This window comes from Dipteris shenzhenensis, chromosome 20 (assembly GCF_047967505.1).
Source record: "Dipteris shenzhenensis isolate YYH24624 ecotype China chromosome 20, Dip_SZ_1.0, whole genome shotgun sequence".
Taxonomy (NCBI): domain Eukaryota; kingdom Viridiplantae; phylum Streptophyta; class Polypodiopsida; order Gleicheniales; family Dipteridaceae; genus Dipteris; species Dipteris shenzhenensis.
Window position 1 is genome coordinate 14,607,950 of NC_141615.1, and position 26,902 is coordinate 14,634,851.

The window sequence follows — 26,902 nt, forward strand, 5'->3', positions numbered from 1 at the left end:
TAAAACTGGACAAATCCCAAGAATGATTGGCCAAGTTAGTATCGCAGCCACTTTCTTCTACCCCCTGTGGAGTAATTATGAACCCTAAATACTCAAGCCTAACCATACACAGTATAGTTTTCTTTTTATTTACATAAAGACTGGCTTTCCTCAAAGTACTGAACACTACTCTTAAGTGTTCACGATGCTCAGTAATACTTTTACTGAATATCAAGATATCGTCAATAAAATGTACTACGAACTTTCCGATATACGGACGTAGTAAATCGTTCATAAGCATGACGAATGTCGCTGGAGCATTGGTAAGTCCGAAGGACATTACCAAAAACTCATAATGACCAAACCTACTTCTGAAAGCAATTTTATGCACATCCTCGGCTCTAATCCGGATCTGATGGTAGCCACACTTAAGATCTATCTTGCTGAAAACCACGGCTCCATGTAATGCATCGAGCAAATCATCAATCCGAGCCATCGGATACCTATGCTTAACAGTGATATTATTCAATGCTCTGTAATCTATACGGAGGCGAAACGTATCATCCTTTTTCTTCTTTAATATCACTGGCGAAGCAAAAGGTGAGAAACTTGGTTGAATCTGCCCCAACTTGAGGTATTCTTCCAGTTGTCTACGCACCTCCGCCTATTCAGTAAAACTCATTCTATAGGGAGTCTATTTACAGGTTCTGCCCCCGGGATCAGTTCAATCTTATGTTGAACTTTCCGCTCTGGAGGTAACCCATAAGGTAGTTCATCCCTAAAACATTCAGAGAACTCCTCTGTTATAAGATTAGCCAGCTTGGCCACCTCACCACTTTGTGTAACATCAGTGCTAGCCGAAGAACCATCAACCGGCTCTACCGATGCTGTGCAAAGGAATAAAAACTCTACTTGAGCTTTTCGGATTTCCATCGCGGAAACCAACGGTCCCTGAGGTATATCTTTCTTACCTCGCAAGACATAAAGCACATCATTCATCTTGAATTGATATACGTGCTTTGTCCAATCAATGGCTGGATTCTTCTGCATGAGCAAGCTTGGTCATTTCAAAATCAAGCTTCTCAGCATAGTCCTGAATCCGAAGCTCCAACTGGGTAACCCTTTGGTCCCATACTTCAGTTGAACTTCCATCTGCCATCCTGACTGTATACGCATAGTCAGATGGACTTGTCTTTAATTTCAGCCTCTTCACGAGCTTGGAGTTAATCACATTGTGCGTTGACGCCGAGTCAAACAACACAATGACATCATGATTGGCCACTTGCCCTTTCATTTTAATTAACTCCGTATCATTAAAGGCTATATACCGCGTTGCTGCGGGCTTAGATAGGATGTTATCAGGTGCACCGCTTACTAACTTAGTAACAGACACACTTAACAACACAGGTACTAACCTCTGGGAAGGTCCCGCCAATTGCATCTGCATATGTTCCGCATTGGGACTCTCCTGCATTTCCACGTCGCATTCAGATATTATCATATTAGCCATGCGACGGTCTTTATTCAGTGGACAATCCTTCCACTGATGTCACTGAAGGCAGCCGAAGCACAATCCTTCTTTTTTAGCTTTCTCTTTTTGTTCAGGGGTCAACGAGGACTTTGACCAAGCCCGGGCTGCCATTGGAGTTATTTTCCTTTTCACCCCAACGGTGGTACTTGTTTTTACTGGTCCCTCAACCGGCTTCACCTGCTTGGTTTGGCCACTTGGCTGCGAGACACTTGTCTTTGAAATCCATTTCCTCTGAAATCCCCCTTTTTTCGGGTACTCATACTGAGTCCCTGCCTGCACAAATCCACCAGATCTGCCTCTGGCATCCTCATAGTTCAGGGCTACTGCAATAGATTCATCTAATGTAGTCACATATTTAGCCCGAACTTCCATTTTGATCTTGTCGTTCAGTCCATAGATATAGTCTTTTAACTGAACCGACATAGAAAGAGGGTCTATTATTTTCATGACACATTCCCTAAATTTGTCGGTGTACTCTGCCACCGATAGACTCTTCTGACGAAGATTTCTATAAGCATCCCAAGCTCGCGACTCTTCATCAGGTGGGAGAAAGTGTTTCTTAAATTCAGCTTTAAACCCTTCCCAGGTGGTAGGAGCAACTTGATCCTTCTGTTGCTTTATCCACCATCTATCCGCTGCCTCAATAAACAGGTGAGTGGCCTCACGGATTTTCTTTAGATCAGATCTGATTTCACAAATGGCGAAGGCTTCTTCCCACTTGTGTAACCAAACCTCGATCACATCAGAACTGCGCTCGGTCATCCGACCAGCGTACTTTTCCGGTCTATAATTAGCGATATTAGGCACTTTGACCTTCGCGCGCTCTAATGAATGTATACTGGGCTCTGGCTCTGCTGGAGCTTTGCCCTTATCAATTCTTGATGGTCTAGCCGACAAGGCTTGCACCATCTCCCTGATCTCATTCTGACCAGCGTTCACTTGAAGCTGCTGGTTCATAATCTGCTGTAAAGCATCTTCTAATATCGAAATCCTACCGATCAAAGTAGGTGTTGTGTGATGTGATATTTGTTGTGTAGACCGTGCTCTAGACTCACTAGGATTCACCCTAGAATTCTGTCCTTCTGCCTCCATAGTCTAAAAGGGGAAAATGGTTTTTTTTTTTTCAGTCTTTTCTAGAACCCAAATAAAATATATATACACCTCTTTTCTATTTTGCTTTCCTGTTTTTCTTTCTCCTGCACACTAAACTCCCAAATTTGTAATACTCTGAACGTTCCTTTTACGGTGCAGGAATAACAGGACCATATATAAAACTGTAAAAGCTGTATCGAAAGAAGATGCTTCCTGATTTTCTTCTCGAAATGTCGATTGACCCCCTGTCGTATTTATCTCTGGTTCGCTTTTCCCTCCACCTGAAAGTAGTACCCAGACCTAGGCATGTGCGTGGGATTTACGGACACAATGTTCGTAGCAACGTCCACAGCCAACTGCGCTCAGAGTTATCTGGTAGATCACACGGCCAGCATCGACGGGCTACTGCGTGGAGAAAATAGGAGGCGGAACGGGGCGAAGGCCTGGGGTCACAGTTGATGTGACGAATGCGAAGGGGCAGGACGTAGACGTATAGCCACGGAAACTTGGCTGACGATGGCGATGGCAACTCTTCCTACGTTGCCCGTTTCTCCTCACCTCGTCAATCCACCAGGATACCTAGGAAGGCCTGCGTAATTGAGCATAAGTGCCCGTCAACACCACGCCACGTCGTCCCCGTAGAACATCAACCAGAGATGCCCGTCCACCTACTCCCGTCACGTACAACCTTCGTCACCGCCAACGATCGTCACGTCCCTCGCACGTCACGAACAGGTGATACAATTGACCACCTTGCATCACCTCTGTGCTCCAAACCTTCCTTCCGTCACCTAACTCGTCACTCTTCCCTTGCCTTGAGCTCTGATACCAATTGATAGATTCACTATTCTCTAACACACACTCAGATCACGGGCAATGGCATCTGTTATTTCCTCCCAGCCTACTCTCGTAGATCGCATGTTTTTCAAAAAAATATCTTTTCTGTTTTCCTCATGCATATCCACGAGACCCTCATCTCCCTAGATGGTTCTCCTTGCCACATGTCATCATTTTAGCCTTTCCACTTGGTGCACCATTTACCCCTCTCTTGGGGCACATTAAAACCTTTTGCCCCTTGGCATTATTGCACATTTAGGTGCACCTAGGCCTTAGCACTCAGAGCCACCTAGTCAATGCCATTTCACCCTCACCTAGGACCTTGGCAGTTACTTCTCTTCACCATTTCATTTACGCACATTAATTATTACAACAGTTGATCATCTAAGAGAAAATGCCCACCGATCTTTCCGAGGTCATGCTATCTCGGCTAGAGCATAACACATGCTTCCATCTCCTATCCTATGCAGTGGTTACTCCCCCTCAAGAGGAGGAAGAAGGGCGAGCAGGTGCCTTCTATCCGCGCTTCACTGTTTTTTCGGCTTTTCAATGAAAGGCCTCCGGATCCAGTCAAAGAAAAGCAACCAACCAGAGATAGAGATAGAGATAGTGAGGGGTTAGACCAAACACCCGACGTAGAGATCCCCGACCATCCGCCGATACCATGCCGATACTCTAATAGAGTACTTCCCGGGGATCTCGGCTCTGATGCTTAGACACTGTTTACACTTCCAACTTCAACCGTTAGCTTACTCCTCATCAAGAAAATAAACATCACCATGCTGAGACATTTTTTAGATGAACTAAAAGTAGATGCAATCAAAACCATCTTCGAACTATGCTCAAAACAATCCAAATTATAAAGACAAATATTTTAATTGGGCTGCTTATCAACTGCTCCAAATGTCCATTTAATCAAATGAATAACACTATTTGAGCAAAACTCGTGTTTCAATATTCTTCAAATGCCTTGAAATGTGTTTTAGACGATGCCAAAATTTTCTTCAATATTGCTTGAAAATTGCCCCAAAAATCTGCTGTAGAGCTACCTTAAATCCCTCGAAGAACTCACTTTCAAATTGCTTCAGATATGCTTGAAAAAAGTGTACTGGTTTATGTGGGTATTACTCAGGTGCGAGAGCATCAAAAAATTTTGTAAAAGAATGATAAAGGATACCTGAAGATCCGGATGCAGCGGCTACTGTACATATCAAACACTCGTACTGTTCCATCAGCACAACCTACAAAGACTTCTGGATCTGCAAAGCTGAAAAGAAAAAACATATTTTAATACAAGCCTACCAGGCGGGTCAACATAATAAAAATTAAATCACCTCATGTTCAGAAACACAAACACTGGTAAAATCAGAAATCTAATCTAAATCAAACCAAATCAACAAGTATGTTTATGATGAAAGTATTGATTGCTTGAGAAGCAACATAGTCTAGTCCCTTGCTGAAATAAAACGCACCACATAGAATGTATTTTCTGCCCATGTCCGCCCATGTGACGAAGAATGCGACCCCTTCTGCGGTTCCATATGTATATCTCTGTTCCAGATATAGCCAAGATCTGTTGGATATGTTCAAACCTCAAAATGGTTATCGTATACACACATTGCATGCTTCTACACAAAGCATGCTCACACCTATAAAACCTAGACATTTCAAAACCCCATATTACACAGGCAGCAAATTAGCCTCAAAACCACATGAATAGAAACTTCAGCCCATTTACAAACCTACAGCAAAGTTTTGTGATTGGTATGACAAAAGCCTTTAAGTTGAGAACCAGAAAAAGTACTATAACATGAAGCCTTACATTTTTTCATCTGACATAATTAGACCAAACCTTCTCCACTTTCTTGTGTCTGGAGTAATGTTGTGAGGTGTTCACAAGGTCAAGGTTAGTAATGGTTATTAGAACCTTGCAGGACTATTGCCGTCGAATTTCTTAATTGCATGAGAGGTCGAGCTCCAAACTTACAAAGTGCAAATGTGTTGTTTTTTACACGTTCATGATGGGGACAAGGAACACAAACCTTGTGCATTGAAAATTTACAACCTTGTGGCATCATGCACCCACGTTACTATGTTGCATCATTCATGGATGGATTTTGATATTACAAACATTTAACCTTGGAAACGAAAGCCATCAATCATCTATCCTGACTAGTGACCCCGTTATTCGTAATTCAAGTACACAATGAGCAATAATGAATGATTATTTATCACACACAAAGTCATATTTATAAATCTTCATGACTAGAAGTAGATGATGCATGTGAAATAGCAAAAGATTGATGGAAATGGTGACACAGAACATAGGGTGGAGTGAGCCAAATGTGAAAAGAGTTCACGAACTATTATACTAGAATAAAAGAGTACAACAGAATTTAGGATTATGTCCTCTCAACCCAAAATGGAAGCCCTAACTGCCCTAGGGGGAAAACCCCCTAACTGGGGAAGTAGATATATCCTTGAACCCAGCAAAGAGAGTGTTCTGTGTCCGAGTTGGCATATTACTCGGACAAGTAATTTCTAAAGAAGGTATTCGCATAGGGCTAGGAAAATTTAATGTGAACATGTACAAGGTGAAAAATCAGTCACTAAATGGAAGTAATCCTAAAGCTTTGCAGAAAGCTTCAAACTTTTCTTGAGGCAAAGCCTTGGTGAACAAATCTACAACATTCTTATGTGTAGGACAATAGATCGAGCTGATCTCTCCTACGTGCAATCTTTCTCTAACATAGTGATAATGTATCTCAATTGTGTCTCGCATGGGCATGAAACACAGCATTCTATGCCATTGCAAATAGCATTCTGATTGCAAGTGAGCATGGGAGTAGAAGGCTGCAAACTACCACAAAGATTTGCGAACAATCTCCTGAGCCATACACATTCTACTGTAGTAGTGAAGTATGTCCTATACTCAGCTTTAGATTATAATGTTGCCACAGTAGATTGTTCTTGCTCAACCAAGAAACACATGAACTTCCAATAAAGAAACAATTGACACTGGTGGAGCGTCTGGTGTCATAATCACCAGCCCAATCTGATTCACTACAAGTATGGAGCTTGAGTCATCCCCCTAACATAGAACAAACCAAGAGACCTATACGTTACAGATATCTAAAAACAAGCTTTACATCCCCCAATGATGTCATATAGCAGCTCAATGGATACACTAAATTGAATATCTAGAATTCTGCAAATTTCTCTTCACTTGTGCCTGTCAGCAACATATCATCCACATAAAGTATGATTATCAGCAAATCTCTTTCGTCCTTCTTGACATATAGGGTACGAAATAGGGCAAAGACTGTACTTCTAGCTGATACTGCCTGGAGAGACTCAAAAGGCCTACTTTATATAAGGACTGGCCAACTGGACATGGCCAGTCTGTAGATCTTGACTGACCACGGCCAATCTGGTTCCCGATCTGTCCCAATGTGACAGACTATCAACTGCAGTCTGTCCATCTGCCAACCAACCCTGCCTCTACTAGCCTGACTTGGGCTGCTGTTGTGCCGACCTGGGGCTAGGCCTATAAATTGAGACCGCCTTGAACTAGCTATGTAGAGTGGGTGTCACTATATTCCTAGCCCTTCACAATATTTGTTAAATTCGCACAGAGGAATTCCGAACAGTGGACAGGTTGAGGGGCCAAGATGGGGCCTCACCCGTAGGCTGATTTTATTCCAACACAACCAACCTTCAGGTTTCGCCTGAACAAAACCAAGGGACCAAGACAATCAAACAAGAACCTACCAAATGTAATGACCTTGACTGGCTCAATATGGGTGAGCATCAGCGCGGATATATATAGATGTTGCTTTCATTTATGTTTTGTTTTACAATGAACTGCATATCAATCTTACCCAACTACAGCCTAGATCAATAAGAATAAAGTAGCACTCAACCAATCACCCTTTGCCAACTAGGGCCTAGGGAATTGGGTGTGTTATCAGACGGAACACTGCATCAGTCCCATTTAACTAAGGGGCTGTTCTGAGGGTTTTATTTCAGCAGGGAGAGATCTCACTGTAGAACAATTGCAGCGCAGCAAATACTTGTTGTAGATTCTTGTCAGACCATAGTTTATGGCAGGGATTTATGGCCAAAACTCAGCTCTGTATAGGGGTCACTGTCAATAAATTATCAGCAGGCGGAAATGAGACTGGGAAGCAATTTGAATGGCAGTGTGACAGAGCTATGGTGAGCTGAACAGGAGAAAAGTGGGGCAGCAGACTGAAGTGAGGGGAGAAGGGGGCCTAGGATCAATTACACATGAGGTAGAGAGGCCCAAGCATAGGCTGGCTGATTCGTCAAAGGAGGACAAGGTCACCACGGGCTGATACGGATGAAAAATGCTGGCAGTGGGCAGCAGCTGTGGGGGAGCTTGTCTTCCCAAATGGATAGTGATATGAGACAGCTGATAAGTGTGAAGATACTTCAGCAGGGCATGGAGATGCTTCAGCAGGTCATGGAGAGGGAGTAGAGGGGGGCAACAAGGCTGCAGGAAGGGAAATGGGCTGGAATCCAACGTTGGAGCTGATGAGAAATGGACTGTGGAGGGGGTTCTTTTATAGGAGAGGAGAGGGGTTGACTCCCCATACAATTGTCCCACATGTCTGTGAATGTGGAACAAATGTTTCAGTTTACCCAAGGCCCTCTCTTGTAAGGTTCAATCAACCCCCCTTAGGCCTTGTGATCACCAACCTATGATTTGAAAGAAAAGGTATTTTGAAATTATGCCTTCTATTGCTCCTTTGGAACAAGATGTTTGCTTTCTCAAGCTCTTCTACATGGCACCCTCATTTCCAAAATGCCCCAACTCGATTTCATTACTCTATTTACTAAAAGTAAATTAAAGGTACAGTTGAGCTCGAGTTCCTCACCAAGTCATGAATAGCTTTAATAACTCTTCATATATCCCAAGGGGAAGACCTATTAGTGCAAAAAGCTTGACTAGTTCGCTTAATGGCCACTGGCTAAAAATAGTGAGTCGGCCAACTGGTCCTTGTCAAGTATTTGGAACTCAATGCTTCTTAAGAGCTTCTCCATAGTAGTGTCCTTTTTTCATTGAAATTGTCCTTTTGGTGAGGTATTTTGCAATTGACTAAAAATAGTAAGTAACCAATACAAGGCTATTTCTTCTTCCAAGGGTAGACCTCTTCACCTTCTTTGGGCATCCTTGGAATTGTTTTACCCAAAGCGTCCTGTGAATCACTCATTACTCTCATGGAGTAAACTGCGGAGTGCATCAAATTTTAGTCAAAATGAATACTTTAAAAATTGGTGCAGGGACCTAGGGATGTAGAGCTATCAATATGGTTTAGGTTTGTAGAAAGAAATGCACACAGGGAGCAAAGAGATGGAAGCTCAAGCTCAAAGAGTATTTGCTGTAATGAAAATGCTACATAATGAATGGAGACTCAAGAGAGAGCCAACATAACAAAACCCTAGGGCTAAAAGCCCTAACTGGACTAAGTGTCCTAACTGTCCTAAGTGGTACATGTACTAACTGTATCGATTGACCTAACTGACTGTAACTAGGCCTACAAGGCACATACCAAGGAATGAGTGGCACCTATGGGTAGCCCATAGAACGGCCACCAAAACCCCTTCCATGGTATGGGCTGAAGTATCCTGGACATGGCTTAGGATACCTGAATATCTAATGTCATGGTTGCACATGTTCATCCTGTAGGGATATAGCAACCTATGACAGTACATAGTACAACAAATCAAGTCACAAAAGGTACTAAGTTTAAAGCTTGCCAAAAAACTTCAAACTTAGGTCGAGGTAGAGCGATCTGCCAAGTTGTCTTCAGTGGGAACATAAGACAACTGAATATCACTAGCTGATAACCTCTCTCTGACATAGTGATAGTGAACCTCAATATGCTTTGTGCAAGCATGGAAACAGCCAAAGCACTCTGACTATCAGTGAAGATGACGGTAGGAGGGGTCTGACATGCATAAAGATCTGCAAGTAACTTCCGGAGCCAAACACACTCCACTGTAGCTGTAAAAGCTGCTCTGTACTCAGCTTCACACCTAGAAGTAGCAATTGTAGTCTGCTTCTTGCTAAACCAAGACATGCATGAAGCACCAAGCATGAAACAATTGCCACTGTGTGACACACAGGTGTTCGAACAGCCAATCCAATCACTATCAGTGAATCCATGCATAACAAGTGAAGAATCAGCCTCATAAAGAAGGCCCAAATGCTGAGTGCCTTTGAGATACCTGAAGACACACTTCATGGCCTGCCAATGGTGCGTAGAGGGGCTGTGCATATATCTGCTCAACTGTGAGACAGCATACTAAAGATAGGGTCTAGTATAGCATAAATAAATCAAACAACCAGCTACTGATAGAGAGTGACATCACATGCACCACTGCCATCCTCAAAAGAGAAGTGAAAGCCAGGCTCTAATGGTGTGGATACTGGCTTGCAATCCTCAAACTGAAAACACTGCAAAGCTGTCCAATATACTTGGATTGTGACATCAAAATGCCCCCCTCATTGTTAGCAAATTGAACGCCCAAATAGTAATGCAAAAGACCAAGATCAGACATAGCAAATGTCTTCTGCAAGTCAAGCTTAAAAGCTGCAATTTGCTCAGCATGTGTCCCAGTCACAAGCATGTCATCCACATAGAGCACTAAAATCAGCAAATATGCCCCACTCCTGCAGATGTAAAGGGGAGCCTCTGTAGGGATGTTCTAAAAGCCAAGTGTGAGCAAATGAGCATGTATCTTGGATTACCAAGCCCGAGGTGCCTGCTTCAATCCATAGAGGGCTTTCTTTAAGCCGCAGACGACCTTTCAGAACCTTCAACCTCAAAGCCAGGAGGTTGGGAAACATAGACCTCTTCCTGCAAATGCCCATGAAGGAAAGTTGTCTTGATATCAATCTGATGTACCTCCCAATGAAAGTGGGCAACAAAGGCAATAACAATGAAAATGGTAGTAATCTTGGAAGTGGGGGCAAAAGTCTCCTATAAGTCAATGCCTTGCTGCTGTGCATACCCTTAGCAACAAGACGGGGGCTTTGTAACAATCCATTGAACCATCAGCTTTCCGTTTAATCTTATAAACCCACTTAGTTTCAATGGCATTCTTGCCGGGAGGCAAATCACATAACTCCCAAGAGTTATTCTGATGAAAGGCCTGGCATAATGGCTCTTTATTGCATGTTGTAGCAACCAATGCACAAGCAACCAGATTAGCATGCTCTTTGCGAACAGTTGCTCTAGTACGGGCTGGCAGAGGCGTTTCCTGTTTGCTGTCTTTTAATGTGTCAAGGAGCCAACGGGGGACCTTTTTGGGCGCCTGTATTTCAGCTCTTTCCTAGTCAAGAGCCCTGTGCACAATGTTCTGATCAAGCTGAGGCATATCAGGCTGTAAATGGGGCTAAATATCATGCTGCACATATGGCTGCAAATGACCAATAGATGGAGGAGGAGCAACCTCAGACGTGACATCATCATGAGCATCTGACAGAAACAAAGGCATCAAACTGTCAAAGAGATCTGGGGCATCGACAACGGGCTGTTTTTGACAGTCCAGCAAAGGCATAGAGGAAGATTCATCAAACACAACATCTCTACTGACAAAACACTTGCCCGTGCGGAGCTGGTAGAGCTTATAGGCCTTGCTCTCTGAGCTATACCTAATAAAAAGCATTTGACAGCTTTATTATCCAACTTGGTACGTGTCTAAGAAGGCACATGGGCATATGCAAAGCATCCAAAAGTCCTCAAGTGAGAAATCCTGGGCTTATGACCTGTCCAAGCCTCATAAGGTGTGATGGTCTTCAATGCCTTTGTGAGACATCTATTCAAAATGTAATTAGCACACATAAAGGCATCCAACCACAACTTGTTAGGGAAGTGCTTGCCTTTCAACATACACCTAGCCATCTCCATCACTGATCTATTCTTCCACTCAGCCATAGGATTCTGTTGAGGAGTGTAAGGCACCGTGCACTGATGATGAATGCCAAATGAGACCAAAAAAACAGCAAAATCCTTTGACATATATTCAACCCCCCTGTCTGTATTGAGGTGAGCAATTTTCAGCCCACTCTCATTCTCAGCCATGCCTTAAGCATGCAGAAACTTCAAATTTGGATTTCAATGCGAAATTCCAAGAATACCTAGTGATGTCATCAATGAATGTGACAAAATAATAGAATCCCCCAAGAGCTGCAACCCGCATGGGTCCACAAACATCACTATGAACCAAATAAAGCTTGCGTGAGGCACCAACTCTCCCATCCTTGGGAAATGCAGAACGGTGCATCTTACCAAGCAAACAAGGTTCACAAACATGCTTTGAAGGCATATGCATTTTTGGAAGATCAATGACCATACCATCCTTATGTAGCTTCACCAAAGCCCCAAAGTTGAGGTGTCCAATCCTCTCATGTCACAAATTGGTATCTGCCATGGTAGAGGAATCCTCTCATGTCACAAATTGGTATCTGCCATGGTAGAGGAATCAACAACAAAGGCATCTACATCTGCAAGTCCAGCATCATCCAAGCATCTGTCATAGGCATCAAATCTATACAGCCCTTTAGTCAATGTCCCAGTCACGACCATGTTAAAGGCATGTGTAGCATCATAGACCGCACACCGAACACCATCAAAGCGAACTTGATAGCCACGAGTAGCTATGGCTGAAATAGAGATGAGGTTCTTGCAAATGCCTGGAACATAAAGCACATTCTCTAGAGTACCTAACTCCCATAAACAGAAGTAAGAGCAACTTGCCCAATGCCTCTCATTATATATGATGCATAATTGGCACATGTGACTGTCCCCCCCTTAGATGCATGCTCAAGTGAGCTGAATAACTTCCTGCAGGAAGTAATGTACTTACACCACTATCAAAGAACCCGGCATCAGAAACTCTCGTGTAGGCATCATGAGCATCATGACCATCATGATTATAATGACATGTAACAAGAAAAGCCCAATGCTGGTCTTGTGCAAAGTTAGTTGATTCATGTCGATCATCTGGACTAGGAGAACCACATACTGCAAGACCAGACTCTTTTTTCTTCTTCTCAGATGCAATTCTCTTCCTGCATTCAGAAAAGTCATGTCCAGGTTTCTTGCAATAGTTGCATCTCTTCTTCTTCTTATCCCCCAAAGAAGAAGCATCATGGGAGTGACCACAATGTGAATGAGGGGGTTTGTTTACAAGCTGAAACCTTGCCTTTGCCTTTGTTTTTATGCTGGGCAGCAAAGGCTTGATCACTAGCCATGGAAGCATTGCGGTTTGCACGGCTTTGTTCCTCCTGAAGTAAGAGGGAAACCAGCTGGTCAAAGGAATATTGGTTGGCATTGCCTCCTACAACCAACCTCAATGTAGCAGCAAAGCCCTGATAAGAGTCACGCAACCCATCAACGGTATTAGAAACAAGCTGAGAACCAGGCACCACCTCATCAATGTTAGCCAATTGCTCTTTCAAATCCTTCACACTAGTAAGATAGGCATCCATGTTACCACCCTCTTCAAGCTTCAAGTCCTTCAACTGCTCGCGGAGACAGGCAACTCGTGCTTCATTCCGCAACTAATATAATGCAAGTTGGTCCCACACTTGCTTTACTGTCTTGCCAGACCGTATATGGGTAACTGAAAGAGTAATCAAGGCATGTGCTTTGGCATCATGACCATCCCATTGAATTTGCTCCTGTGTAGGAGGCAAAGTACCTGCAGTTTGGCTGTAACAACTGGAACCGCCTTCGAGGAGTGTGGAGGAACAATTGCCCCTTCAATATGAAGTGACCATGGCACAAGAAAAGAGGGCAAATGCCAAAGATAAGGCTGGAATGTGATGGAACAGCAATGAGCTATGCTTTAGAACAGCAAAGAGCTTGATGGGAGGCTTCCATGAGGTAGGAGCAGCACCCAAGAGAGGAACTATCACTGAGAAATGCCTCGAAATGGCTGTAGCAGGCTCCCAAGGTCAAAGTCGGTGGCTGTAGCTGCTCCACAACGCAGTAACAGGACCCAAATGCTCGAGAATCCTAAATGAAGCCTAAAAATCATCCTCAGAGGAGTCACCAATGCTAGAGGAGCCCCAGGGAAAGGATTTCCAGCGACGGAATGGCTTGAAACTACCTCCAGTAGCTGCAGCTAGCACCAGAGCCTTGGAAAATGTACCGACCAGCAAGAAGATGACCGAAATGCAAGAGAACAGGCCTCCAACAGCACCGGGGTGGCTGGAAATGGCTGAGGAGTGGATCCTTGACCTACTCTGATACCACTGTAGGAAGAAATGCACACAGGAAGCAAAGAGATGGAAGCTCAAGCTCAAAGAGCACTTGCTGTAATGAAAATGCTACACAATGAATGGAGGCTCGAGAGCCAACATAACAAAACGCTAGGGCTAAAACCCTAATTGGACTAAGTGTCCTAACTGTCCTGTACTAACTGTACCAACTTTCCTAACTGACTGTAACTAGGCTTACAAGGCACATACCAAGGAATGAGTGGCACCTATGGATAGCCCATAGAATGGCCAACAAGGTTTACATTTTCCTATGAAAGCATGACCTAATGTTAAATCACAATGTGCGCTGGGAGGCGTAATTAAAGGTGCAATTAGTACACGGTCAAAGTGAGGTTGCCCCCCAAGAGGACCTATAACCTCAATTCTTGTCACCTTATAGATTGTGTTGGTTTTTATCATTGGCACGCCTCCCAAAACCTGTACCCAATTTGGGTGCACCAGATTAGGCTATCTAGCGACCCCAAGTTCAAGCGCTCGGAGAGACGTGGAGGCAAAGGTGTGTACTAGTGGTACCTAGCAATCATCCTGAATGCATCCCAAATCTTGAACCAAATAGTGTGGGGCCACCTTACCAGAATGGACCACTTAAACATAGTGAATCTGGGTTGAGCCTCTGTTAACCAACTCCAAGATTTGATTATTGGTTGGGCCTACCTTAGGAAACTCCAAGCTTCTCACGAAAGTCACCACTAGATGGACAGTAAGTCCGATCCCCACATTAAAACATATACTTGATGCAATATGGAACGGGCAGCCATCTTGCTGCCCACATGGCAGCCTCAACCCATCCCCCTATTGGTCCATCTATCCACATGCTTTGCAGATGTCAAGCCCTTGAGCTCTCCTCATTTTGGAGCTCGCAGTTGGGGTATTGGCCATATACATCCAACAATAATTCTGCATTTATCATTATTAAAGTAATTGTTGCCACACATGCGTTTGACATACTCTTGTCATGTTTGGTTAGTTGGTACAAACCTTGAGTTAAAGTGCCTATAGTGACTATCAGAAAGTCCTTTTTCTCTATCCCTAACAATGCACTTAGCATCCTCAAAAATGACAACATAACCTCTTCTCCCAAAAGAGGAAATTGATAGTAAATTATTATTTATCCCTAGCACATGAAGGGCATCTAGAAGGCATAGAAACCTTCCCAATTCCCTTCACAATGTATGAAGGATTGTTGGCACAAGACACACTCTTGCCAACTGAAACATGCTGTAAATCAACAAATAAATTTTTTCTAGAAGTGATGTGCCTAGAAGCCCACTATCAAAATACCAGACTACAACTAAAGCATCACTCACACTAAGTGAAGTAATCTCTTGATTTGCATCATATATACCTAGATGAATCCAAGAACATTTCCAAACTCATCCTCTAAAAACACAACATAGTGCAGTTTCAATCTCATGATAGTCACTCATAAGGTTGAAAACCATAAACTCCATCACGCATAGCAAGGACTAGCTACTATAACATCCCCACTTATGTCATTAGCGCCCAACAACGGGTGTAGACCATAGTATAAAATATGCTCTCACACATTCAAATCCGCACACCCACACATACTTGCTAGTCTGAACCATTTATTTTTCCTTTGCTGCATTAATACTGCAAAAAATAAGTGGAAAATGTCCTCTTGGGACCGGGCATTGCTTGCAGTGACCATTTCCTTTCGAGTTCCTTTCCCTATCCTCAGGCTTCTTGCATTGGGCCAAACAACTTTATGAAGAATAAGCCAAAGGAGCGTAGACATTTTTCCTAGGATTTTCTTATTCCAAATCTTAACAAACCTGCCCTTCCAGTAGGTATGATTGTCATGAAGATTCCATCTGGCATTTAATGTCTTCAAAAGGGGTCAGGATAGGGAGCAAATGGCTAACCACTCCTTAATTCAAGGTGCCTGTTGGTTGGAGAGACAAAATTCTCTTCTAATTTTAGGCCATGTTTTCCGTCTTCTTTACAATTCCCTGTGCCACAATTTGCCCCAGCTCTGCAGCCCTTTTTTGAAGAGATTACAGCTGTGTCTAATGCATCGACAAATGGTAAACTCCAGTCAAGAGATTGCAATATGGGTGCTATGACCAGCATCTTTTTAAGGATAGTGAAAGCTTCATCTTGTTCTTCTCCCCATACATATGGCTCTGTTTCTCTAGTGAGTTTTGTAAGTGGGTAGCATATCTCAGCCAAGTATCTCAAAAATCTGCAATGCCATTTGACTTGCCAAGCAAATCTTTGTAGCTGTTTTACAGTCTTTTGGAATTACAGAGACTTTCTTAGGATCAATTTCCATTCCCTCCTCTGATATAATATGTCCCAATAGGACTCCTCTTCTCATAGCAAATGCACATTTTGTAGGGTTAAGGTTGAGCCCAGCCAACCTACACTTCTAATAGCATAGTCTTAAGTGACGAAGGTGTTCGTTCCTTTTTTCAAACACTGAAAAGTCATCCAAAAATACTCTCATAAAGATGTTAAGTATTCTGCAAATACATTCTTGATGTATTTCTGGAAAGTAGGTGGTGCATTTTTTAGTCCAAATGTCATCACATTTTATGCAAATACTCCCCATTCAGTTACAAATGCCATTTTGTCTTTGTCCTCTGGAGCCATTGTTATCTGATTGTAGCCACTAATTCCAATTGTGGGAACTCTGTAATCTACCTCTTCTATGGTTGATGTATATATATCTGGAGACTCCTCTTCATCTTCTTCTATCATACTCACAGGTGCTTTGGGTTGGTTATCGGCCTCCAAACCTTGAAACAATTGTTCCTTGAATGCTGGTACAAGATTGAATAGTTGGTCCAATGCGATTTGCACCTTGGAGTATAATAGCTCTTTGAAGAAATACTTAGCCTCCTCCATGCCTTTTGTATTTCGGATGGTCTTCTTCCTCTGGAGGAGAGTGTCGCTATGCACATTAAAGATATCGTCTTCCTCATCATGATGTAGTTGCTCTTTGCTACTGCATTCTGGTTGTTGGATGGTATCCGACCGAATTCCGATCGGAATTTTACTAGCTGCCTAAGGAGGATGTGTTGTCGTGGTCAGCGGGCTCTAGCTTTCCTTTGGTGCATCAAATGTGTCTTGTGCTCCATTGCCATCCTTTTGTGGTGCTGTCATTCTTTGCCACACATCTTTCTACTTGTAGTCGGAATTCTGTCCTGGTGAAGTCAGAACTGATTTGGCTTTGCCTTTTCTGTTTAATTGTGCGCCTCTTTTGCCTCCTTGGCTGCATTAATTGTTCTAGAGCTTGGTTTCTCACTTTTGCTTGCTCAACCAATCAATTGGTTTGATTGTATTCTTTGGGGTTTCTCCCAGTCCTGCTAGGGGTTTTTCTCCTTTTGACCTTGTGATTACCATTGTCTTTGCAGCTTCTTGATGTTCGTTTATCCCGGCTATGTTGCTGCCCGATGTGCAATTACTTTGTACTCCAGGAAATAATGTGTTTTGCCTAGTAATATGTACTGTTTTTACCTTGTAAACATCTTTTTTATGTAAACTCCCCTTGGGCTCTTCAATAATTGGTTGGAAACTAACCATGTTTACACCTGCAGGAGGTTGTTGTGCAGGATTTGGGTTGCCCCTTGCATTGTATTGGATAATGGGGATTCCTCTTTCTTCTCTATGTTTGCACCATAGCTCACATTGTGGACCTTGTCTATGGCCATCTTCCCCATAGTAATTGCATGCTTGATTCATGTTTGGCTGTTGTTGGCCTCCCCACTTTTGGTTATTCTGTCTCCTTGGTGCAACATTATTGAATCTTTGTTGTCTCTGTACTCGCACTACAATTTGATTAGCTGTTGGTGGTGGAGCTCTATTGTGGGCTAATTCGGGTTATACAAGCATTTGTCTTTATCATGGTTATCTTTTTCACAGAATTCACATGCAATCTTTGCGTGAGTTTGTGAGAACCTTAAATTCTGAAACTGTTCTTTGATCAGTTGTTGTAGCTTCGATTCTACTTTTGAACTCTTTTCTTCTTTCTTTTTGGCTTTTGCCTTATCCTTGGTCTTCGTCTTCTTGTCCTTTCTCTTCCTCTTTGCTTTGCTAGTTTCTTCCTCTTCAGATTCTTCATCTGAGTTGTCGAAGATTGATGTATCACTGTTGTCCTCCTCTGCATTGGAGTCATCTTCTGTGTCTGAATCTGTGTCAAAGTCGGAGGCTCGTTTTTTCTTTCCTTTCTTTGACTTTGATTTACAACCAAGCCTTCTCTCTACTCTTTGAGCTGCTTCAACCATGTTATTGAAGTCATTTTCTCCTCCTCATTGATCTCTTCATGCTACTGTAATTCTCAATTGCTTGGTGAGTCCTTTGCAAAAATAGTCACCAAGTTGTTCATCTGTAGGCCTTTGTGGGGCAGCTAGCCTCTGATTCAGATTCTTAAATTTCTGTGCATAGTCCTCCACCAATAGGTCTTTTTGTTTGATAATCGAAGCTCTTTTAGAATTTCTTCTGGTGCTTTTCTAAATCTACTGAGGAATGAGACTGTCAAGACATCATAATCTACAAAAGTTGCAAGACCATATTGCATAAACCAAGTCATTGCCTTACCTTCAAGAGTAGCTGCAAATTGCTCTTCCTTTACTGCATCAGGTAGAGCTCCAAATCCGCTAGCCATCCAACGGGTCTCGAATTGTCCGATATGACTAATTGGATCTTGTCCTTTCTTCCCCTCGAACTTTGCTGCTTTGACTGCATCCTGAGAGCTTGGAGAACAGATGCCTTCTTTTTTGGCTGAGGTGGCAAGGGATTGAAGTCGATTTGTCTTCTGGTGGTCTGTAACATTGGGGCATAGATATGACACTGCGAAGTACTTGATTTTCTGTCAAATCTCATTTTATCAATCTTTTCCTTTCTTGTCTCATTTACAAACACCTGAAAGGACTGTGCAAAATCGGGGAGATTACATTCTGCCACCATAAGATTGAAAAGGGTTCTCACTTAGAACTTAAATTTTTGATTAAATTTCCCTCATGATTGCAGACCGCCTCAGACATCCATTTTAAAACCATTGAATCATCCAATTTTCCCTTGGATGGAGTTGCATTGAAGGTATCAAATATAAATAAGTGAGTATTTTTATATATGTGTACAATACATGTTCACATTGTTGCGGTAGTACTAGTGTGTCCTTCTTGCTTTGCCAAAACTTTGTGGAGTCAATAGTTACAAAGCCACTTGCATGGCGTTTTATTGTTGCATTAGGGCATCTTTCCACCACATCCTTAAACCACTTAACATCCTTATTGTTCCCACGGTGGTTCTAAGGAATGTCGCACTAGGTGTTGAAATTGGCAACACCTCATGTTCAGCTACAGCTTCTTGAATATCAGAGCTGTGAACCGAATTTGTTGAGGAACTCTCCCACTTGGGATATAGTCAGGATCGTGGAAGATGATGTCAAGATCTTGATCTAGCTGACTGTCAGCCTCAACTCTAGCTCTATTCCTTGTGAAGTAGATGTCTCCGATCTAGTTTGGTGAAGGTGGGCCTTCAGTTGCTTCCGACATTCGCTCCTCCATGAACTATATAGAAGAAGTCGGAATGACTTTGTCTTCCGTCAGTTGTACTGCTACCCGTGCTATTTGGAGATGACAATGGGAGTGTTGTTATGTGGCCTTGATAGCGATTTGTTGGTGCTCATGGTTACCAACCTTCCTGACTTAGCGTCTTTTCTTACTTAGAGCTTGTGCTCCGTCATCAGTGACTACTGTCTAATCAGACGTCTAATCAGACGTTGTTCCTCTCCCGGTTGCATCTTGTTGCTTGAGATAGTTGCTCAGCACATCTCATAACACCTTCGCAGTTGTTTCAACTTGTCCATCGTGCTTTGAAAATGTTCCAACAAGTTTCGTCAGCTTCGTGCTTGTTTCTTTTAGTGGCTTGGAATCTTTGCTCATCTGTTGATAGTACCGACTATTGTCTGACTACTTGTCGGATCATATTTGCTCTTTCCTCTTCTTTTGCTTGTTGATTATTGACTCGTCCGCTTCTTGAGTCGTGTTGCTCTTTGGCTTGTTTGTGACTCTCTGTGCGGTAGAATGAAGTCGTATCTTTGTTTCTCTTTTTTGGTCTTTAGTTGCTGTTGTAGTAGTACCAATTGTCTCCTTTTTTCTGTGCTTTTCTCGTCTTGTAGTCTGCAGTTGGTTGTTCTCGTCTCTGTTTCGCGGCGAAGCTGTCTGTTCATCACCTTGTCTGTTTTGAATCGGAATGTCATCCGATTGTTGTCCGTCACCTTTCCGCACCAGTCTTCTCAGGTTTTGAGTTCGAATGTGGAAGGATCGCCAAATGTGTTCCTAGTTAACTCAAAATGCAAAAATACTTGATTGACTTTAACCGGAAACAATACAATTTCAAAGAACAATACACAGTCGGTGAAGCCTCCATAATTGAAAAGTAGCAAATGGACCCCAAAGTCAGTGTATTATGCTGTCAATCTAAGGGCGTGCTATGCTGGGATCAGATGACCATGGCTGGGCCCCTATGAGAAATATTGCCAATTACAAAGGTATTTAAAGCACAAACAACTGCTGTGTTGTAATCACTTGGTGCTTACTGAATGTAGATATAGCTTACTAACTTTAAACTTGTCAGCTAATCCCAAAGACCAAGAGAGAAGCCACTACTCCAAGAAACTTCCATATGACAAACACTAAGAAACGTTCAAAATCTTACAACAAACAACAAGCAACGAACAAAATTTACAAGAATACCACAAGAAGGAAATAGAAAACAGTTGGCTGCAATCCTGGTCTCCCATCAAAACGAACTAATCTCCTCTGATGATCCCTCAAAAAGGAGACCATTGCTCACTTTCCCCCTGACACCCCTCTCATGAAGGAAACAAGCCACTTGAAGAGTTTACAGTAACTTCTAAAGGCAGTGTAATTAGGCCAAGTGTGTCCTTTCAGCCTGTACACATTATATACAGTTACTTCAAAGGCTTTCTAACTCCCACACCTTTAGGTTCCATAGGGTGTTTGTATTCTTGTGATGCAAAAAGGATAGAAGCATCTGGCTGCCTTTCAACCTCGTATTAAAATCCAAAGTTACATTTTTAGTATCTAGAAACAGAACAACATGAGGTAAAATTGCACGGATAGTAAAACAAGTGAATTGGAAATGGTCAATAGAAATGAACTGAGTAAAGCTAATGATAGTACAAACGATTGACCAAAAGAACAACTCACCTTATCCTCATCAAATTCCATATCCACCACAGGCGATTTGTTAGGCGCTCTGTATGTTTCCAAACATTTTAAAGTTGCAGTGGACCAAACACGGACTGTCTGAAGTAAGAGGCAGACAGCAACATATAACATACACTCAGGCAACTTCCGAACACATGATCAAAAGTATTTATTGTGTAAGAAAACTAATAAATCGGCAAACATGTATGTCAGGATAATTAATTATCTCAACTCTACCCCATCACTAGAGCCAGTCACAATCGTCCCCAATCCAAGCCTACAACACTCCACCCTGCAAAAGAGAAGAACAAAATGATCAAACCACAGAAAGCTATCAAAAAATCATTTGCATTCTTTTGCTAGACAATGCTGGTAGACACAAGTAACATATTGACTAGCAAATTCCCAAAACAGGGGAGATTATCATCATAAGCATGCCTTCCAGAGTGTCCTCTCCAGTCTTTAACGATAACAGAGCCAAACACAAACAAGGCCCTATGTCGTTCTTTTACGAATTGCGCCTCCCAATCTGTCACCATCTCAGTTTCATCATATTGGAGGCACAAAGGATTTGCAGCTTCATCGCAAACCAGTTTTAATCGTCTTCTAAATTCTTCATAGATACTTTGCCACAATCCTGAGGACTTTATGATGTAATTCCTGTAAGAAGTCACACAACTACATGTATGAGCAACATCTGATGCACATGATTTCCAGTAAACCATCAAGTATCTTTGAAGAATGAGATACACACGGTTGAGTAAGACACAGTTAATTAACCTCTGCTGCAGGAGTTTCAAGGCATAATCATCTTTATTTCCATTTCATTTCCAATCATGGATCCAACAATTAAACCAACACTCCAATCTATTAAAAAACATGCTTCAATGACTCAATAACCCAGACAAGAAACTCAGATCGACAAAAATAATGTTTGTCCTAAAGCACATATTAATGCAAACCCTTCCTGGTGTGTCTGTGAATACAAAATCCCTTGCTGCCATTCCAATCAGATTGGTGTTTCAAATCAATCATTGAACCTTTCAAGCAATGACACGCATCCTTCTCAAAACTCAAGAACTTCTTAACTTCTCTTTAAAGGCTTACTCTCAATGGTTATTTTTCTAAGAATTTTCCACCCATTACATTATTTCAATCTCTTTAGTGGATATTATGGGAACACAAAAAGATAGAACTTTCTTAGCATTGAATGTTTTAGAGAGCAGTGGGATAGGTTTTGTAGCACATGATCAAGGACAGGCTACTATTTTCATTATCATTGACTATACGTTTCCGTGAAAATCTCATTTCTGACAATATACTTTTCAGCAGCCAGACTTTCCACCAATCATCCATGCTTAGCAGGCAATACAGTTACATATTGCTGCTAAAGGCCTTTTAGTTTTCACAAAGATGCCAGCCTCCATACTTCTCCTGTGGAAAAAGTACTACAGCACCATAGAAGGCAAATTACCAGGGCAAATATGCCACATCCGCCAATCTTGAGATCTGTCATATGATTTCAACCTCCTAGTTTGACACTTGGAAGTTTTGAAAAGCCACTTGACTACCACGAATGATGTTGATTTTATGTTTTCTTTCTAAAGTAAGCTTAAAGGGGCTTGCTTGAACTCTAGCAGCAATGTGTACATCCCAATAGCACCAAGCATCATTGATCATGCGTAAGAGAATAGGACTGATGTAGCCCCGAAATTCAGCAAAGAATTCCACCATGAGACCATCCCAACCTGGGAATTTAGAACGACAGCTAAGCTGGGGATTTATAACATCCCAATTTAGCCAATGCCCCTTTAAGTTCAGCCTCTTTAAAAGGCAATTCCAGTGAATCTACCTCCTCAGAAGAGAAGATCAGATGGACATATCGAAGAAAAACATTGCGAGCAGCAAGCTCAGCGGATAAAGAGGGCAGAGGAGCAGCAAATAAATCTGCAAAATAATGATAACCCCACCTGATCAAGCTGCTGATTATTTAGTGTCCAAGAACCATCTGAACGCAAAAACGATGCAGGGAATGCATTCCACAAGAAGCATTTTAAAAAAAGATTTGGATGAACAGCCTGAATCCTGCATTGCTTTTTGGCGGGAGCGAAGCTGCCATTTCAATTAAGAGCAGCAATCTATATTGTTGCATCATAGTGGTTTGTGCTCTTGAATAAATAAGATATCAATGGAACCCCCAGTAACACCTGGATGAAGTTGATCCCGGATCAGCTGTCTACGGCGGCGATGTGGGACGCCACCTAGGCCCTGTATGTTCCAACTAATAATCCTCATCGATGGGAGGATGTAGAGTGGAACACCTTACCCGACCTAGTGGCGGAAACAAACCCCTCAACAGGGGAAGACCTCCTGCTCGAGGAGGGAGGAATGGAACCAAGTGGCAGAAAATCAACAGGGGAAAGAACCTTGCCACCTGAAGAAGAAGCCCTGTCAACAGGAAACCCAATCACTAGCTCCCCAAAAGTAGCGGGCACAAACTCCTCCTCTGGGAAATCTGAACCATCTGCCAGGGCTGAATACGAGTTCCTGTGAAGCAAGCCAGACACCGGAGTGCGAAGGATCCCTTCTGAGGGAAGAGGATCAATAGTGTAAACCATCCCCTTCCCCCTATCCAAGGGAGGAAGTGAGGACTGCTCTCTATCCTGTGTCTGCCTAGCCGCGGAGACCTCTACTGCCTCAAGAAGAGCGTCTGGCACCGCTGGATCTAGGGAAGAAGCTGCAACCGGGGATTCCATGCCCAATCCAGATCTACCAAAGAGTGTAGGGTGTGTCTGGTAATGAGACCCTTAACCATGACTGAGAAGGGAAAGTGCTGTAAATAAGAATTAAGAGCACCTATACTCAGATCAGCTAGAATTTCTAATAAGAGTGTCACCTGTACAACCCCTGCTCAGTCGGGCAAACGAGCCCAATACTGGGTAAATGCATTAGGATGAAATGTGTACCCATCATTGTCAGGCATAAGCTGTCGCCATAGATCACAAGCATGAAAAGAATCAACCATATGAGATCATGCATCTTGCTCCTGTCTCAGCATATGAGAACGATGAGTGGTACTGTCAGTAGTGGCAGGGGAGTTGTTAAAGTCTCCACAGATAAAAGCATTCCCGCACTAGTGATAATCACCCAAATGATGCCACATTTCAGCATGAGCAAGAGATGCACGAGAGGCATAAGCCGAAGCAAACTGAAAGGTATCTCCATTTATTGTGCATCCAATAATAATGTAGCACCCACGTGGATCATTATGTTCTAATCGAGGCTGAAAATCATGATGGATGATCATGGCAACACCAAAAAAAGAAGAGTGTGCAGCATAGAATATATGAAATCCTACAGAAAACCCTCGCGATTATGTTCTTGCAAGCAGACAATATGTGGCTTCTAAGAATTGATGTAATTCCAAAGTAGCCTCCATTCATTTATGTTACAAAGGCCCTGAAAATTTTAAGAAAAACACTTGAGTGGTATATACATATATACAATATGAGATAAACCAACTTCAAACTTCAGGATTCAACCTGCATGGCTGCACCAGGAGTTGGTGACCCAGCATATCCCTCATAAGCATTTCCCTGCTCTTCATTTGAACCAAGCGAAGGACAGACCGGATTATCTAGCGAAGGAGCAGTCATATGAGATAAAAACAAAGGATCAGAACAAACCACTGCAGACTAAAGGCTGCAAACCCCAAAATCATCAGGCAAAGCGAAATCCTTAGATGTAGAAGCCGTCTCTGTCCAACTTTTACTAGCCATGGATCTTGGCTTAAATGTGTTCCTAAGCTGTTGCCAATTAGAAGAGGCAGCTTTCTCTCCCACAACTTTTTGATCCCCTGATTTAGAAGGAGCAGAAGCAACTTCCATGAACAAGTAAGGTACTTGCACTACACCTTTTGGATTCGTGAACAGTGGGCCCTTGTTTCTCTACTGTAGTGCAGACTTGCACGGATAATATGAAAGGTGGAAAGAAATTCAGTCCCACTGTTTTGAGGTGAGTTCATGGAGTGTGTTGGATGGTAAGTATTTATCTCCAGTCCTTGTTACCTCTCCACAATCACGTGCAATAACGTATGGTGGACGTAATGCTTTCTACCACGGGTAAACTATTGCCATAGCAAATACATACATACATACATAACAAACATAACGCTGATGTCCCTAATGGAAGATAATACATAGCCATGCCTGCTGATCTGCGGCCATCAAATTTAAAAGGAGTGATTTATCTCTAAGACATTGACGGAGAGCTTGAGCAGTCTCAGAATGCATTATCTTAATGCTACAGGCTAGTAACGGAGAATAGCCGAGTTGACAGGCAAAAGGCCTCACTCAACACCCACTTGCTTTCAATTACCAATGGAACATGAGCCTGTGAATGTATTTTCAATCAAAATCTCCAAACAAAATGATGGAGATCTTCTGGGTGAGCCTCAAATGCAATACGCATTTATCCCCCCATAACACTTGATCCAACTGGCCTACTAATAAGAATAAAATGTACGTCTTAAACGAGTTGCAACCCAAGCCTAAGATGTAAATCTTGGCCAAAATAGCTCAAAATGGTTAAAATAACCCTGGTCTGTTGCAGGCCTCTTCCCGTACGTTACATCTCTTTTCTTTCTTCCTTATTTGTTCTCAAAGCGACTTGGCAGACGCGAATTCCAAATCTGCCAAAGGCAATTAACTGTTCGTTGGAATTGTCATGTGCGAACTCCCTTAGAGAACGTGCTTTTCTGTGTGACAATGAAACTTGTCTCCCTCTCAGAGAATCCTATTTATATGAAAAATTTGCAGAAAGCTTCCTCTCTGGCTGAGAACGTACCACGATTTGCAGACAATGCGGCTGCGAGCGAGCGAAGCGGGAGGCAAAAAGGAGAAGATTTTGAGCAGGTTATCGCGCGACAGAACGTGAACAGAGATTAAGCGTCCTCTTTTCTGGCGCTCCATGAGCCATCAATTGCTGAGCGTTACACCATTTCCACGTTCTCCTATGATCCGACCCTTATAATAGAAAACGAAGGAGCAGAAATCCTCAAGTGAATCTTACATCACTAATTACATAATGGAATCTCCTTAACCCATTCCTTCACGTCACTAATTAGATACTGGAATCTCGTTAATCGTCACTAATTAGATAGTCTATGCACCCCCCTAATTACATAATGGGGAGTAGCTATGGGTGTTTAATTGCTAAAATGTGTGGGTGTGTATGTGCCCGTCCTGAGTTCAAGCCCCAGGGGCAGCTCAAGATTCTATCTTGGTCACCCCCTATAGGAGTGTTGTTGGCACTTTCAATTACAGTACAAAAAAAAAAAAAAAAACTATGAGTGTTTGTTGGCCATATATATTAAGGGGCTGTATGTTGGTCTATCTCGCTCAAAAGGCCTTTAATCGATCGATTGTGGGAGGGTTTATGGAAACATCATTCCTTAGGATAGTGAGACCGTCGTTGGTTGACATGTCTGTAGTGGTAAGGAAGGTGGACTCGCTGGTTGGTCACTCTTTGGTTGAGGTGTGGATGTTTAAAATAATACCTTTATACGTGTTTATATTGGATCCTGCCCCTTAGTTGGGCCAATTTTTGTAATTGGGATTTTTTAAAGGGTCTAACCCCCCCTCCATAATACAAGTCGACATTCTACGAAAAAAAAATTGTGTGTGTTTAGAGCATTCAATGCACCATGGGCGCGCATGGGCAGCTCTAGTCTGTAAACACCCTATGACATTATCTACCACAGCATGGAATCTCATTGATCCATCCATGCACCGGTAATGTGGAGTACATGTGATTCTCTTAGAGGAGGCTCCCATGCACCGAAAAACCATGCTGAAATGGATGTTATTATCCAGTCACGATGTCCCCATGCACTATGCACCCCACTAATCTTGGGGCAGGACCCATTGGAGATCCAACCCTCAA

At 42.6% G+C, this 26,902-nt stretch overlaps 1 protein-coding gene across 1 annotated transcript in view; it reads right to left on the reverse strand.

The window, feature by feature from the left end:
* LOC147889326 (F-box family protein with WD40/YVTN repeat doamin) overlaps positions 1-25,978 on the reverse strand; it is a 68,216-nt gene extending 42,238 nt beyond the window's left edge. The window contains exons 1-6 of the mRNA XM_087391844.1: positions 25,805-25,978; positions 21,398-21,619; positions 21,197-21,251; positions 20,960-21,058; positions 4,912-5,012; positions 4,617-4,706 (exon numbers count right to left, since the gene is read on the reverse strand). Of these exons, the coding sequence (XP_087247970.1) occupies positions 4,617-4,706; positions 4,912-5,012; positions 20,960-21,058; positions 21,197-21,251; positions 21,398-21,619; positions 25,805-25,929 (692 nt within the window). The 5' untranslated portion in view covers positions 25,930-25,978. The remainder of the gene's footprint in view (positions 1-4,616; positions 4,707-4,911; positions 5,013-20,959; positions 21,059-21,196; positions 21,252-21,397; positions 21,620-25,804) is intronic.
* Positions 25,979-26,902: the final 924 nt, after the last annotated feature.